The sequence below is a fragment of the Manis javanica genome, chromosome 4 (genome assembly GCF_040802235.1).
Source record: "Manis javanica isolate MJ-LG chromosome 4, MJ_LKY, whole genome shotgun sequence".
Classification (NCBI taxonomy): Eukaryota; Metazoa; Chordata; class Mammalia; order Pholidota; family Manidae; genus Manis; species Manis javanica.
In genome coordinates this window covers 17,626,422-17,639,687 of record NC_133159.1, presented here as the reverse complement: position 1 = coordinate 17,639,687, position 13,266 = coordinate 17,626,422, and the positions used below count along the sequence as shown (strand labels likewise).

At 49.4% G+C, this 13,266-nt stretch overlaps 2 protein-coding genes across 5 annotated transcripts; both read right to left on the bottom strand.

Moving 5' to 3' along the window:
- Positions 1-32: 32 nt before the first annotated feature.
- LYPLA2 (lysophospholipase 2) lies at positions 33-4,435 on the bottom strand. 3 transcript variants are annotated; one of them, XM_037017767.2, is made up of 10 exons: positions 4,280-4,435; positions 2,747-2,850; positions 2,485-2,516; positions 2,292-2,357; positions 1,790-1,837; positions 1,642-1,712; positions 1,429-1,502; positions 1,252-1,353; positions 975-1,148; positions 33-889 (listed from the first exon to the last, which is right to left on the bottom strand). In XM_037017767.2, the coding sequence occupies exons 2-10, from the start codon at positions 2,822-2,824 to the stop codon at positions 839-841; spliced, it is 696 nt and encodes a 231-aa protein (XP_036873662.1). In that variant the 5' UTR covers positions 2,825-2,850; positions 4,280-4,435; the 3' UTR covers positions 33-838. The 3 variants fall into 3 exon arrangements, with proteins under 3 accessions (XP_036873662.1, XP_036873663.1, XP_036873664.1); XM_037017768.2 differs by having other exon boundaries at positions 4,247-4,386; XM_037017769.2 differs by having other exon boundaries at positions 4,234-4,334.
- A 2,070-nt stretch (positions 4,436-6,505) lies between these two features.
- On the bottom strand, positions 6,506-13,055 carry PITHD1 (PITH domain containing 1). Of its 2 annotated transcripts, XM_073233395.1 has the most exons (6): positions 12,744-13,053; positions 12,044-12,087; positions 11,589-11,666; positions 8,755-8,859; positions 7,962-8,070; positions 6,506-7,438 (listed from the first exon to the last, which is right to left on the bottom strand). In XM_073233395.1, the coding sequence occupies exons 1-6, from the start codon at positions 12,939-12,941 to the stop codon at positions 7,337-7,339; spliced, it is 636 nt and encodes a 211-aa protein (XP_073089496.1). In that variant the 5' UTR covers positions 12,942-13,053; the 3' UTR covers positions 6,506-7,336. The 2 variants fall into 2 exon arrangements, with proteins under 2 accessions (XP_073089496.1, XP_073089497.1); XM_073233396.1 differs by lacking the exon at positions 11,589-11,666 and having other exon boundaries at positions 12,744-13,055.
- Between the last annotated feature and the right edge of the window lie 211 nt (positions 13,056-13,266).

Sequence of the window (13,266 nt, the reverse complement as noted above, 5' to 3'; positions counted from 1 at the left end):
ACCCCTTGGATGGAATCCTCCAGGCCTGAAAGTTGAAGCAATTTCTTTAATTTTGTCGGAATCCAGGACACAACAAGAAAAACACCCCAAACCACATGGAGACAGAAGACGAGACAGAACTTCTCCCCCACCTCCCCCTTGGCCCTAGAGTGGGGACAACGTGGGGGTGAGGCAGCTGGGGGAGACCTTGCGCCTCAGTCCAGCCCTGCAGGCTCCAGGCCTGCGGGGAGCAGGGTAACAGGGAGGCAGGGCCCAGCCCCCAAGCCAGGACCTGCTGAGGGAAGGTACCCTCAAAGGACTCCGCCCCCCTCACCAACACGCCTGCCCAAGGGCAGGTGGCCCACAGCAGCAGTGGGGCCCAGGGCTAGGGGCACATTCATGATTGAGAAGCAGCTGGAGTGGAGGCAGGAGACACACGATTATCTGGGCAGAATCACCTGGGGGGTGGTAGGTGGGGCCTAGGAGGGGCCCATGGGCCAAACCCTGAGGTCACAGGAGGGGGCCCAAAGCAGGGCTAGTGAGTGAGGTCCTGAGTGAGAGTGGGTCAGTGGCTGGGCCCCATTCTCCCGCTGCCTACAGCCCCACCAATACTGCTGCCAGGGAGGCCCACCTCCAGGGAAATGGGGTAAGAAGCAGCCCACCCCTTGCTGCAGACAGCAAGGTGGCTGAAGCCAGGAAGGAAGGCCTGGCCAGGCCTCGGCCCGCCTGCCCCAGAGGCCTGTGGGAAGAGGACAGGTCGGGGAGAGGGGGATGGGTTCGACCGGCTCAGAACTGAGATGGTGCCACGCGTGCTGGGTCCCTCGAGCTGGAGGACCATGCTATAGGCCAGCAACTCTGGCTAGACAGGAGGCAGCAGCTTCTCAAGAAACTCCTTCACCGCTGCCATCTCCTGGGGACAAGGGGAGATAGTGTGAGGCTCCTGGCTAGAGGGAGGACGGAGAGGGGTGAGTGGGAAGCAGCCCCTCTCCACTGACCTGAGGACAGGAGCTGTGCATGACACCTGGGTAAGTCTTGAACTGGACCCTGGCAGGCGTGACAACGGACCGGAGCTTCTCGGCTGTCAGGGCTCCAAACCGTACTGGAACCATGGGGTCCAGCTCCCCATGGCACTGAAGGATGGCCAAATCCTTCGCACTGCCATTGGCTGCCTGTGGGCCAGACGAGGCTTAGAAGACAAAGCCAGTGCTTGGGCACAATCCCCAGGCCACAAGGAGACTCACAGGGCAGGAGGCAGGTGGTGGAGATACTCACCTGCGGGAATGCCCGGTGCAGAGGCAGCCAACAGCTCAATGCCACAATGCCAGCCAGAGGGTGGGGGCAAGTGAGGGCTGTGTAGAGGGACAGGGCCCCACCCTGGAAGGAGGAAAGAATAAAAGAGGTCAGGAGGGCACACCTCACCTCTCCTGTCCCCCAGCCCTCCCCACTCACCTGTGAAAAGCCTCCCAGGACAATCCGATTAGCAGGGATCCCATTCTTCATCTCATGTTCAATCAAGGCCTTGACTGCGGGGAGGGAGCATCAGTGGGTGGGGAGGGAAGCTGCCAGAGGGGCCCAGGAAAGGGAGCCAGACAGATACTGCCCCATGCTTTCCTGGGGGTGGAGGGGAAGAAGGAGGGTGCTGAGGAGGAGCAAGGGCCTTACTGTTCTCTGCTGCCTTCTTGATGCCAGCCTCATCCTCTGGTGCATCTGGACTCAGCCCCATCAGATCAAACCTGGGGGAGCAGAGGCGTTGGCAGCTGATGGCAGACCCAGGCCAGCCCACTCTGCTTCCACATCTCCCCAAACTCACCATGAGGGCATCACCATCTTCATGTTGAGTGTCACAGGGATCCGAGGCCTAGGGAGGGATGGCAGGAAGGGCCTGAGCAGGAGGGATGAGGAAACCACAGCAGAGTCCAAGAGCAGCCCTTGGGGGCCCCTCCCAGCAGGCAGGGCCTGTGTTTAAGGTGTTGCCAGGCAACCTGCCACGTGGGGCTGGAAGCTGAGGTTGAGGCATCAGCAGTAGCAATGGAGAAGCAGAGCCCAAAACTCGGTATGACGGGGCTCCAGCTCAGTGGGTGAGTACGTGGGGAAGGGGTGCAGGAGGGCCTGCTTCTAGGAGGTCTCAGGTCTTAGAGGTCCTGGGGCTGGGGGCTGGGGCTGCACAGGAGTGAAGGCTAAAAATGGCACTCCCAACTGCCCGGGGTCCAGGCCCCAGGACGCAACTGGCAGGAGAGAACAACCTGGGACCACAGAACCACCTGTAAGCGGATCCCCACCCTCAGCCTCTCCCTTGCTGGGGTGACACTCACGCATGGGGACAGATGTACTTGACGTGAGGGAGCCGGATGGTAGAGAGGGCGTCAGCCCAGCTGTGCCTATAGGAAGGGAGGGGGGAAAGGCACCGATGTGAACAGGGAGAAAGAGAGGTGCAGGCCTCTCCAATCCTGCCCTCTGGGCCCTTCCCCACCTCTGCAAGGAACAATACCTCCCCAGCTTACTTACCCTGTGTCTCCAAGTCCATGTAAAAAAATAACCTGGAAAGGGGTCAAAGATGGGGAAGAGGGCAGTCATCATCCTATCACCCCTCTGTCCTCCAACTTCTGGCCACCCCTCTTGCATGCCCAAGGATGTTGGGGGGAACTAAGGAAGCGGCCAAACAGGTTATTAACCTCCTGGCTTCAGGCGGCACCCTTCTCAATACTGCCACCTACAGCCAGTTCCTCAGCTGGCCTGGGGGCAGTTGGGGGTAGGAGAGGACCCTTACCGCAGCCGTTTCCCGCTCAACTCCAGACACAGTGGCAGCATCGGTGAGCAGGGGCACAGACATGGTGTTACCACACATACACTGCAGGGCTCCACGGCTGGGGCCTGTGCAAAGTCAGGGGAGTGGTCAAGAGCAAGACCAAGCAGGGGAGACTCCTAACACAGAGGCAAAGCCTCAGACCCAGAGCCCTCCCAGGCTATCAGCCCCTGCATGGCACTTGGGACTTCTGTCCTGGGCACAAAGAAAAGGCAGGCAAGAAGTTCTGGGCCAGAGTGGGTAGGAAGTTTGCCTCCATTCTGTAGCTGAAAAGCACAGGCAGCCACCCTAGAATCCACCACACAGCTTCCTGGAGATGGCAGAGGCAGGGCTTAGGGACCACGGGGAGGGAAGCCAGGGCATCCCCTGCTGCCTTTCCCCCACCAAACGCTCCTCAACAGGGAACTGCCTCCTCCCTGCTCTCTAATCTTCATCCTTCTCTAGGGAACCTGGGTCCCCTTCTCCCATACTCCCAGCCCTACTGGAAAATGAAGGGGAGAAAAATGCCAGGGAAATACGCCTCCAGCCCCTATCCCAACCCCACACACACATATTCTCCAAACTCCCTCCCACCCAGCCCCCAACCAGCCTCCACAGCAGTTTCTGGCTCAGCCCCAGCGGGCTGTCCATGTTCCCAGAAAGCACACAGACTCGGGCCCACCCCGTGCCCTCAACTGGTACCCCACAAGCCCCTGAGTGGGGCTACATGCTGCTGCCGCGCAGTGATTCCACATGGGTCCCCTGGCCTGACCATGCTCTGGGACTCCCAAGCACACAAAAGAATGTCAAGCTGCTGGCCACTCCCCGGCCTCAGCATCCTCCACACTCCCCGGAAGCTTCCATACCTGCCTCTAAGTGGCCACCCTTACCTGTGGGCGCCGCCCCCGCCCACCCTCCCAACTCGCTGCCACCTCCCATCTCTCAACCCCCAAGTGCAGCCCTCCACAGTGGGGGCCCTCACCTCTGACCCTGGACCCCCTCTTCCCACCCGGGAATGCACCTTTTGCCTTAAGCCGGTGTTCCCTTCCTTCGCCATAGGGCAACCTCCACCTCTCAACTCAGGGTCGTCCCTCTCAGAGTAGTGCCTTCCCCAGATCCGGGGTCCCTCCCCAAAGTTAAAACTTCCACCCTGATCCAGGTGTCCCGCTCCCCACAATGGGAACTTCTGTTCTGACCAAAGGTTCCCCCCTCCACACTATGACATTTTCCACCCTAACCTGGCACCCGCTCCTGCCTACAAAGAGGCGTTCCACCTTTGACCCTGGGGCGCCCCCGCCCCACAATGGGATCTATCACTTCCAACCCTGGGGTCCCTCCTATCATACCGAAACACCCCCTTCTTGTCCCTCTACCCCCAAAGTCCCCAAGACTGGCCAGAGCCTCTTCGCCCCTCACTACCCACCCCCACCTCACAACTGCGGTTGACCTCCCCACTTGCCGGGGGGTCCGACCTGCCCGCAGTACCTCCCTCCGCCTGCTGGTCCCGGACCAGGGTACCTCCACTCCGTGGCGGTTTCGAGACGTCTGGGGCGATTCTCCTTTCTCCTGCACAGACACACACTCTTCCCCCTCGGCCGCCCCCGCCGGAACTTCCGTTCGAGTCCCGGGAACCCAGCCATCGCGCTGCCGGAAGTAGCCTGGGCAGCGGTACGGAACCCGGAAGTGGGCTCGGGGTTTCTCCAATAGGGGCTGCCATGTTGGATACAGTGGGCCACTCCCGGTAATTGAAGCACGAAGTCACCCACAGAAACTAGACAGCGTACTCGGGACTCCCACTTGCTACCACCATCCATGCGCCCCCTGGAGGAACGCCGTCTGGAAGGAAAAGCATTCCGCAGTCTGCATAGTTTCCTGCCTTCCCATTCCCATGTGCCGCACTTCATTAGGGCCTTGGGTAGCCACCACTGGTTTTCATGCTCTGTTCCAGGATCATGGATACAAACACTGAATTGAAAAGATCCTTAGGGACCATCTAGTCCTTCAGTCTTAAAGATGAGGAAAGCGAGGCTCAGGAAGATTGCCGATAGTGCTGCCTCTGCACCTGCTCCCTGAGCTACAAAGTGGTGATAATAACCACCCTATTTCACAGCTTTGCTGTTGGGCCCAAATAAGGTCGTGTGGAAATGACCTCCATATTTATATGCTGTAAAATCAGAGCGAGGTTTTGAGTCCAAAAGGGCCCTGGGAAAATAACACGCCCCGTATCAGGTGGCCAAGCAGCAGCAGTGTTGTCTTCTGCTCTGCCCTCCACCAGCAATACCATGCCAACAGTGCACGAAATACCACCATCAATGAGCACCGGCTGCTAATAAGAAGGACTTCATTTGGTCACCCCTTTGCTCCTTGCTGCACTGGTAAAAGTGGAAATGGGGCTCAGGGTCCACAGAAAGCCTGAAAAGGGAAGACAAACTGGGTTGAAGGATCATGACCCCAAGAGAACATGTGAGAGCCCTTGCAAACAGGAAATGAGTCATGCTCATCTCAGCAGCTTAGGACTCAATTCTCCCAGCATAACCTACACTAGTTTTTCTTTGAACTGAAAGAAAACAGTAAACGTGGAGGCTCAACAAAGCACTTTTTCCCAAGTTAAGAGGTAGTTTGGTCTTATGTGCTTAACAGTTCAGAGCCTAAAGTTCCAAGCAGGAAATCTTTGGGCCCAGAAGACCACAGCAAGCCAAAGTCCCAGGACTAGATGTCAGAAGAAAGGGGGCGTGTGGATGAAACCACAGCTGCCCCCACTCCCAGGAGAATCCCTGATGGGTTGCTTATGGAAGAACAATTTCTCCTGCACCCCAATCACCTGACACACTGGCACACTGAGCAAATTCTTCAGAGTAAACTGTAAATTCAGAGGCCCAGTCTCAGGCGCTACTTGTGATTAGTGCTTTAATTAGTGGAATTAATGAAGGGTCGGTCTGCGCTAACAGTTCTAACTGTTTTTCCCCTCTACTCCAAAATAAAATTTAGCCTTTTTAGTCTAGACTCCAAAATGATCCAACTGAAATAAAGAGGCTGTGGCTGAACAGTGAGTAGGGCCCGTAGCACATCAAGAATTGTACTGGCATTCTGGTTGATTTCCAGTTGCATTTTAGGTATGTTAAGGCTCAACAAGGCTTGGAGGCAGATTTTCCCTAGTACAGGCTGGGGAAACAGGGCATATGCTGCTAACCACAGTGTCAGCAGCCAGTCCCTCAGAGGAATTCTGTCAAGAGGATCAGATTCAACACTAATTCCCAAGATAAAATGTTTCTATTTTCTGTAAGGGAGAGAATAGTCAAACTCCCTCTTTTTAGATACTTAAATTCTCTCCAATTGCGTATTGACTTTCAAATTTTAAATCCAAAGTCGGGTTCACCTTCAGGCCACATGTGCTGCTCACTTACTTTCCTCCTCATTTCTTCTGACGAACTCCAGAATCTGTTCTCCCTTATTTTTGTAAATGTCACACCACAAGTTACTTTCTTTCATGAGAAGCGGAACATAGGTTTTTAACCTCACCTTCATCCTCACAAAATTTGGGTGGGTGAATGGAAGAAGGAGTGTAAGCCTACTGTACAGAATTAAGCTTGGCTTTTCCTGGAGAAATAGACCTAGTCTTGATATAACTGTGGCACTTATGATCTACCTAGTACAAAACAACAAAAAATTTCCAAGTTCCATACAGTTCCTAGTAAAGTAAAAGTTTCATCGGCACTATCAAGAACTCAAAAGAATATACAAACATCAAGTCTGGCAAGGATTTATTACGAAGCTTATTAGTCACGGTGAATAAAAAGCCATGAACAGAAGAACTGAGATCTCCAAAATTCTGGCACTGGGCTTACAACACTCATTAGAAGCTAATAAACATCAAGGATGTCCCAAGGGGGATCTTACTGAAGTCCCAATCTTACCCCAACCAGGGTACCCACAAACACAGAATGATGTCCATGCTCACCCCAGACTGCTTACATAGGCAGTAGTAAAAAAAGACCTTCTCCTCAAGCTATTAAGCATCATTGGGAGTTTCCTGCTCTTCTAGCTATAACCTGGGACACCAGTACACGACAGACAACTCCAAGCTGGGCAACTTGACAAGAATGCTGAACGATGACCGGGAGAACAGCAAGCAGGGACAGGTATTTCTAGATGGAGACCCTCTTGATGGCTAATGCAAACACAATGCTGAGGCTTCAGAAAATTTACTGCAGCCCAGGAATAATTTCCACTTTTGAAAAAGCAAGTCACACAAAAATCCTGCCACGAGCAACAAGACACTCAGGATCCCACGGCCACACTGGAAAGGCAGGCATTATCCATGACTGCCAGACGCTGACCAGCCCAAGACCCAATTTCTGAGGGCCCTAAAGAACCATGACTGTCCCTCGGCACCCATACCACCCTCCCGGTGGTATGGCATCTTCCATAGGCCAGGTTTCTGCAGCAAGCCCCAAAGACAAAGCTTGGCAGAGGCCGTGGCAGCCAGCTCTCCAGAAGCCCATCTCTTAGTCCTTCCCAGCACGATGTTGTTCATCTTCACTGACACAGCGCCTCAGTGGGAGCCCTGGCCAGTCCTTAAGAAATGAAGTGTGTCTGTGGGGTAACCTGATGGACCCTGTGGTCTGCTGGGTTGGCCGACGCTTCATAATTGCAGATGGTCACCTCATGTCGGCGAAGCTGCAAGAAAAGTGAGAGGCTGGGTCAGTCGGCCGTTTCCCAGACCACACACTGGAGTAGTCCTTATTCAGGTTCATTTCTGAAAGTCATGTTCTAATTGGACTTCTGATACTTTCTATCCTAGGAAGCCTATAAAGATCGTATCAATGATTCACCCCAGAACTTAGAAGATTTATTCCACTATAATGGAGGGGTCATAAGAAGAGAACCTTGTCTATCTTGTTTATCATCTTATCTCTGTGCCTGAAACAAGAAAGGTTATCAAAAATGTTGAATGACAAAGAATTTTAAAGTAAAAAAGTTGATATCCACTGCATTATTTCAACCTCCTTCAAAAAATACTTATACCCTATCAAATGAGACGGACAGTTTATAGTGATGAAACTAATAAAGGTTATAAAATGACTGGGACCAACCAACATCTCATTTGCTGTTTCCCTTCCTTAGAGCGCCTACCACCATAGCATACAGATACACGCACATGTATCGGAGCAGGGCAATAGGGTTTCCAACCCCATCTTACCTCAGTCCACTCTCCTCTCAGGCCAATATAAAAGACCTTTGTGGTATCTGCTCCAAAGTTTTTTGAAATATGAATTGAGAGATGATAGACACTTGAAAAACGAGAAATTCTAGAGGATGAAAGGAGTGGGGAGAAGACACAGGTTAAAGTTCGAAGAGTAGCTCACCACCATATCAAAAACAACAATTTTAGCTTCAATTTGTGGTAAAACCCAGGCAAATGTCAGAGAACACTCTTGAGGTCTTATGTTTCATTCTTCTCCTTTGGACAAGCAATTAATTCAGTGAACATTTACTGAGCATCTGCAAGATCCTTCCCAAGCCAACAGGGAGAGAAAAATGAATCAACACTGCCCTACCCTCAAGGAGCAGAAATGAGAAATGCTGTTATGACCTGGAAAGTTCAGTATTGACCTCACTCTTCAGAAAAAGAGAATTAGTGAAGAGGTTAGGAGGACACGTGTAACTTAGCCTGCTGTAAACCCCCTAAGCAAAGAGGAATTCTGAAATCATCTTTCCTAAAACCACCCTAGGAGCTCACTCAACTCTGCCAATTGCTTATAAGTTAACAAGTCTGTAGCTTGCACTAAATCTCTGCCAAAAATTGACCAAGCCAAGGAACAAGCATCCTCCACTGTTTTAACTCGTTCCTGATGTTTAGAGAGCGGAGGACAGGCCAAACTTAAATTGCAACTCCAGTAAGTGCTAATGCATATATGCCCACTGCAAATGAGGGAATGCCTGCTGCTCCTCAGCAGAAGCCACAGAGAGTGGAAGACAGGCCAAGCACTCACTTTGTAGCGTACTCTAATTCTCCCGTAAGATCCCGGTTCAGACTGAAGGTCTGATCTGGCTCCCTGTCTGTATCACCGAAGGACATCTGAGGAATGTTCTTGTACCTGAGGAAGGAAAGGGAAGACCAGTCAAGATAAATTCTCACATTTTTCAGTTTTTCAAAATTTCCTACTGACTTCTCAACTGCCCTCAGTTCTATCAAAAGGAATTCAAATTTTGGAAATGGCATTTTACTGGCATTTATACACAAATTATCTCTAATCCGACAAGAAAAGAGCTGAGAGCTGCAACATAAACCAATGGCATCTTTGAGTGGGATATGATCACATGAGAATCAATCCACAAAGGGAAGGCTCAAACTAGGTCATGTGCAGCCAATGCACAAAGTAAGCAACTCAGCACATTCACACCAAGCTGAGGATATGAAATAAAACAGCTTACTCATGGGGAAAAAAATACTTTGGCAGAAAGATACTAAACAGTTAAGAGATAAGATCAGGTAACCCAAAGCTCAAGCATTTTTTGTATTCAAAATTACCCTTTATACTGAGTCATCCTAGAATACTTAAAAGAATACATTTTGGGGATTTCCATTTTGAAAAGAGCACAGAAGTCTGCAAACACAACGGGCTCTGGAAATTCAAGTAAAACTGCAAGTAAAGAACAAAATGTTTCCAAGAAATATCAAGGAAACAGCTCTCCTCTACAACTCACAAATTCTGAAGGACTGAGCCACCCGACTCCATCCCTATCTCTATAGTGTTTTATTAACACACTGACACAGGAGAAGCCTAGATATTAGCTGCAGCAAAATGTACATAATTTAAGAAAACAAATGTTTGCTTCAAAATGTTTCTAAGAATGAGGCACAGAAGAATAATAATAGTGAACATTTATGAGCAGGATTATGAGAGGCAGTCTAGCACTATAGTTAAAAGCAGGTTCTCTGGAGCCAGATTTCCTAGGTTTAAAGCCTGGCTCTGTCACTTACCAGCTGTGTGATTTTGCACAAATGATTTAACCTCTCTGTTTCAGTTTCCTCATCTATAAAATGGTTACAGTAATAGTACATACACCATATAGTTGATGTAGAGAGCAAATTGAATCAATTTTAAGATATATATACTTCAAAACAATTTTGCTTTGAAAAATGTCAAACATACACAAAAGGAGAAAAATATTATAAATACCCATATACTTATCACTTAGCTTCAATAATCAACATTGAGCCATTTTTGCCTATCACCCCCTTTTTGTTTGTGCTTGATATTTTAAAGTAATCCCAAACATATCATCTCAGTCATAAATACTTCAGTATGTATCTCCAAAAAGTAAAGACTTCTTAAAAAAATAAACACACACACACCATTCTTAATCTGTGTTTAAATTTCACTGATTCAGGTCTCAATGTAACTTTTCTGTATGTGTCAATGGCATGTCATAGTTGAATAAACAACATATTTTTCTCTATTAATGGTACATAAAATAATGGTGCATTTTATAATCAATGACATCTTAGATTCAGTAAGTAATATATTTAATGCTTAGACCTGAGGACTATGAAAGTATCTGCACCTGCCCTCCTAAAATTGGCCACTTACTTTATTCCACATTTATTCTAAACTCTTTACATGTTACATATTAATTTAATTCTTACCACAATCTTCTGAGTTTGAACTATTACTATCGCCACTTTACATATGAGAGCACTGCGATATAGGGAAGGTAAGCAATGACCCAAAGTCAGGCAGCCAGCAAGTGGCACAGCCAGAATGTGAACCCAAGCTGTTTATGCCAGAGCCCACTCTTAACCATAATGCAGCACGGGTATCTACTCTTCTCAAGCCAATCCATCTCCCAAGTAAATGAGTCTCCAAAAGCATGAACTCAAACATACTGATTCCTTAAAATGATTGAGTACGTGGATTTGCTCTCAAATTCAGGTCTCTAACATTCAAAAATATTGTCAATTTCTTACATTTCATTTAAATTGATCAATTTTTCACAATCTTTTTTTCTTTATTCCTTAGGCTGTACTATTCATCCCTGTGACTTATTTTATAATTGGAAGTCTGTACCTCTTTATCCTCTTCACTTATTTTGCCCTTGTCCCCTCACCCTCCTGGCCCCCTCTTCTATGGCAACCACCAGTTGTCCTCTGCATCTATAAGTCTATTTCTGTTTTGTTTGTTTTTTAGACTCCACCTACAAGTAAAAACATGTGGTATTTGTCTTTCTCTAGAAGTTTTTTACATGTAAAGTTCTTCTGATATTTCTCTATTACTCGAAAAGCAGTTTTCCTTTTCCTTTAGGAAAGCTATGTTGGAATAAGGCAAGTTATCAAAAAGGGAGAACTAACCCTGGTGGCAACAGATCTACTGTACTGGTAGACAGAACCTTGCTAACTAAATAAAGGCCACGCATACCCAGATGGAGTAACTCCATGTCAACAGAACACATGCAAAAATTATAATTGTATGAAATAGCAAAGGGAAATTTTGAAGCTAACCCCAAGAGTAAAAGCCGTAAACATCACTTGATATCTGTAGCTGGGTTATTAAGAAAACTGCAAAGTCATCAACAACTGGCATTTATAGGATGTTCTCTGAATCAATGATGCCATACCCAGCACTTTGAAGAGACAAGTTGTTGGTCTTAAAGACACTCAATCTAAAAAAGTCATTAATTCAGGAAGAAATTAAGTGTATTCTGATGCAGAACAAGACCAAGATTTTTTTAAGGGAGGAGGACACATTTAATCCACTAAAAAGAAAAAAATTGTATTATTCTGAGAACTAGGAGCTTCTTGAGGGCCTAAGCCCTTGCCACTTACAGTCTCATCTCAGAGGGGTGTGAGTCATCATCCTCTCCCATTATAATGATGCCTTTAAGCTTGACATTGCCTGTAAATCTGCCAGAATGCAAAAGAGAAGGTTGTCACCTGGGTTTGAAGTTCTGCATTGTTGTGTGACCCTGGGAAAGACCCTTAACCCTTCTGGGCTTCAGTTCACTCATGTGTCAGGCTGGCACCTGATAATTTCTAAGATCCTGTCTGCCTCTGGTATTCTACAGTTCTAAGACATTTACCTTGATTTCTCAGTCATCTTTCAAAGAATACATTTTTTTCCAGTCTGCACCAAGAAAGCTATAATGTTTTCCTCCTCAAACCCACGATGGCAATTTATCCCCCATTTCTAGAAACAGATGGTTGCCAATCAATGAATGAATCCTGATAAGGCAACGGATACAGCCTATTTAACCTGAGGCAAGCACCGAGGAGATACTTACGGAATATTAAACAGAAGCTCTTCATCTGCATCACTTTCAACAAACTGGAGGGTAGAGGGAAGGGGGGTGGAGAAAGCAACAAATATTTGCTGAGAGCCTACAATTTCAGACATCTTCCACCCTGTTCTACAACTGGAGTGCAATGCAAATAAAGTCAGCCTCCCTCGATTTTCCAGCACTTAACTTGATGTTAATAGTCACAGACTATTCAACCAGAGGGCTCTTAATGGGGAGCCCTTAATGAACTTCCAGGACCGACTAGCCTCCTGAAACTGTGCACAAGGATCTGTGCCTTTGTAGTCGACAGCTTTTAAATGTCTGTGACCCCACAACGATAAATGCTCTGGAGAGAATAACATGCTTCATCTCTCTAAGCTAGTCTGGTCTTCACCAGGTGAGATGATCAGGCAGTGACTGGGACTAGTGGTCAAATGCAGAGAAAACGTCCTCACGGCCATCCTCCCTCCCTAACTCCCAAGCCCTGGAACAGAACTCTGGCTGTGTAAAGCCAAAGCGCTCCCTTCATTCTCTAGGCCTCAGTTCCTCTGTCTGCAATATGGGGAGACTCGACCGTGTTCGCCTGCCAATGGGATGGCAGGAGACAGGTACGGGAAAACGCTTGGCCATCAGGCTGGCGTTATTTTTAAAATCAGGAATGAGGCCGCGCGCGGGTCCCCGGCCCAGGCCCGGGAAGGCCCACCTTGGAGCGGTCGGTCCGCTCCTCCCACGGCTTGAAGACCGTGCGGCCGCTGCCCTCGCGGCTCTCGTTAAGGCACTGCAGCCGCTCCAGGTCGATGCGCAGGTACAGGCCGTAGGCCAGGCCGCGCTGCTCGGGCGGCTCCTCCCGTTCGGCGGCGCACCGGCAGCCGCCCCCGCCGTGACTGTGGCCGTGCGACATGGCGACACCGCCACCCTTAAGTCGTCCCGGGCCGGGCGCCGCCACCCGCTAAGGGCCCGCTCCGCTCCAGCCGCCAAGCGCGCTGCGGCCGCCGCGTCGTAAAAGGCGCCCCTGTGCGGCGCATGCGTCCGGGGAGCAGTGAGGGCGTGGCTCGGAAGAAGTTGACTGGCGGGGGCAGGTGCGGGAGAATTAATGTTGACTCAGGCCTGGAGAGGGACGATGTTTCTGCCCCAGCTTCGCAGACGCGAAAACTGAAGGACAGAGAGATTAAGCTGGTGTTTCGAGTAAATGGTGGGGCTAGGATTCCAATCCTCCTTCCCGTGAG

What these genes read in the sequence shown, in the direction of transcription:
- PITHD1 (XM_073233395.1), bottom strand. Translation starts at nt 12,941, where the DNA reads ATGTCGCACGGCCACAGTCACGGCGGGGGCGGCTGCCGGTGCGCCGCC. An exon ending in GAGCTTCTGTTTAATATTCC is followed by an intron (nt 11,667 to 12,043) that starts GTAAGTATCTCC and finishes GCATTCTGGCAG; the next exon opens with ATTTACAGGCAATGTCAAGC. An exon ending in CACCCCTCTGAGATGAGACT is followed by an intron (nt 8,860 to 11,588) that starts GTAAGTGGCAAG and finishes TTCCTTCCTCAG; the next exon opens with GTACAAGAACATTCCTCAGA.
- LYPLA2 (XM_037017767.2), bottom strand. Translation starts at nt 2,824, where the DNA reads ATGTGTGGTAACACCATGTCTGTGCCCCTGCTCACCGATGCTGCCACT. An exon ending in CAAGAAGGCAGCAGAGAACA is followed by an intron (nt 1,503 to 1,641) that starts GTAAGGCCCTTG and finishes CCCTCCCCGCAG; the next exon opens with TCAAGGCCTTGATTGAACAT. An exon ending in TCCTGGGAGGCTTTTCACAG is followed by an intron (nt 1,354 to 1,428) that starts GTGAGTGGGGAG and finishes TCCTCCTTCCAG; the next exon opens with GGTGGGGCCCTGTCCCTCTA.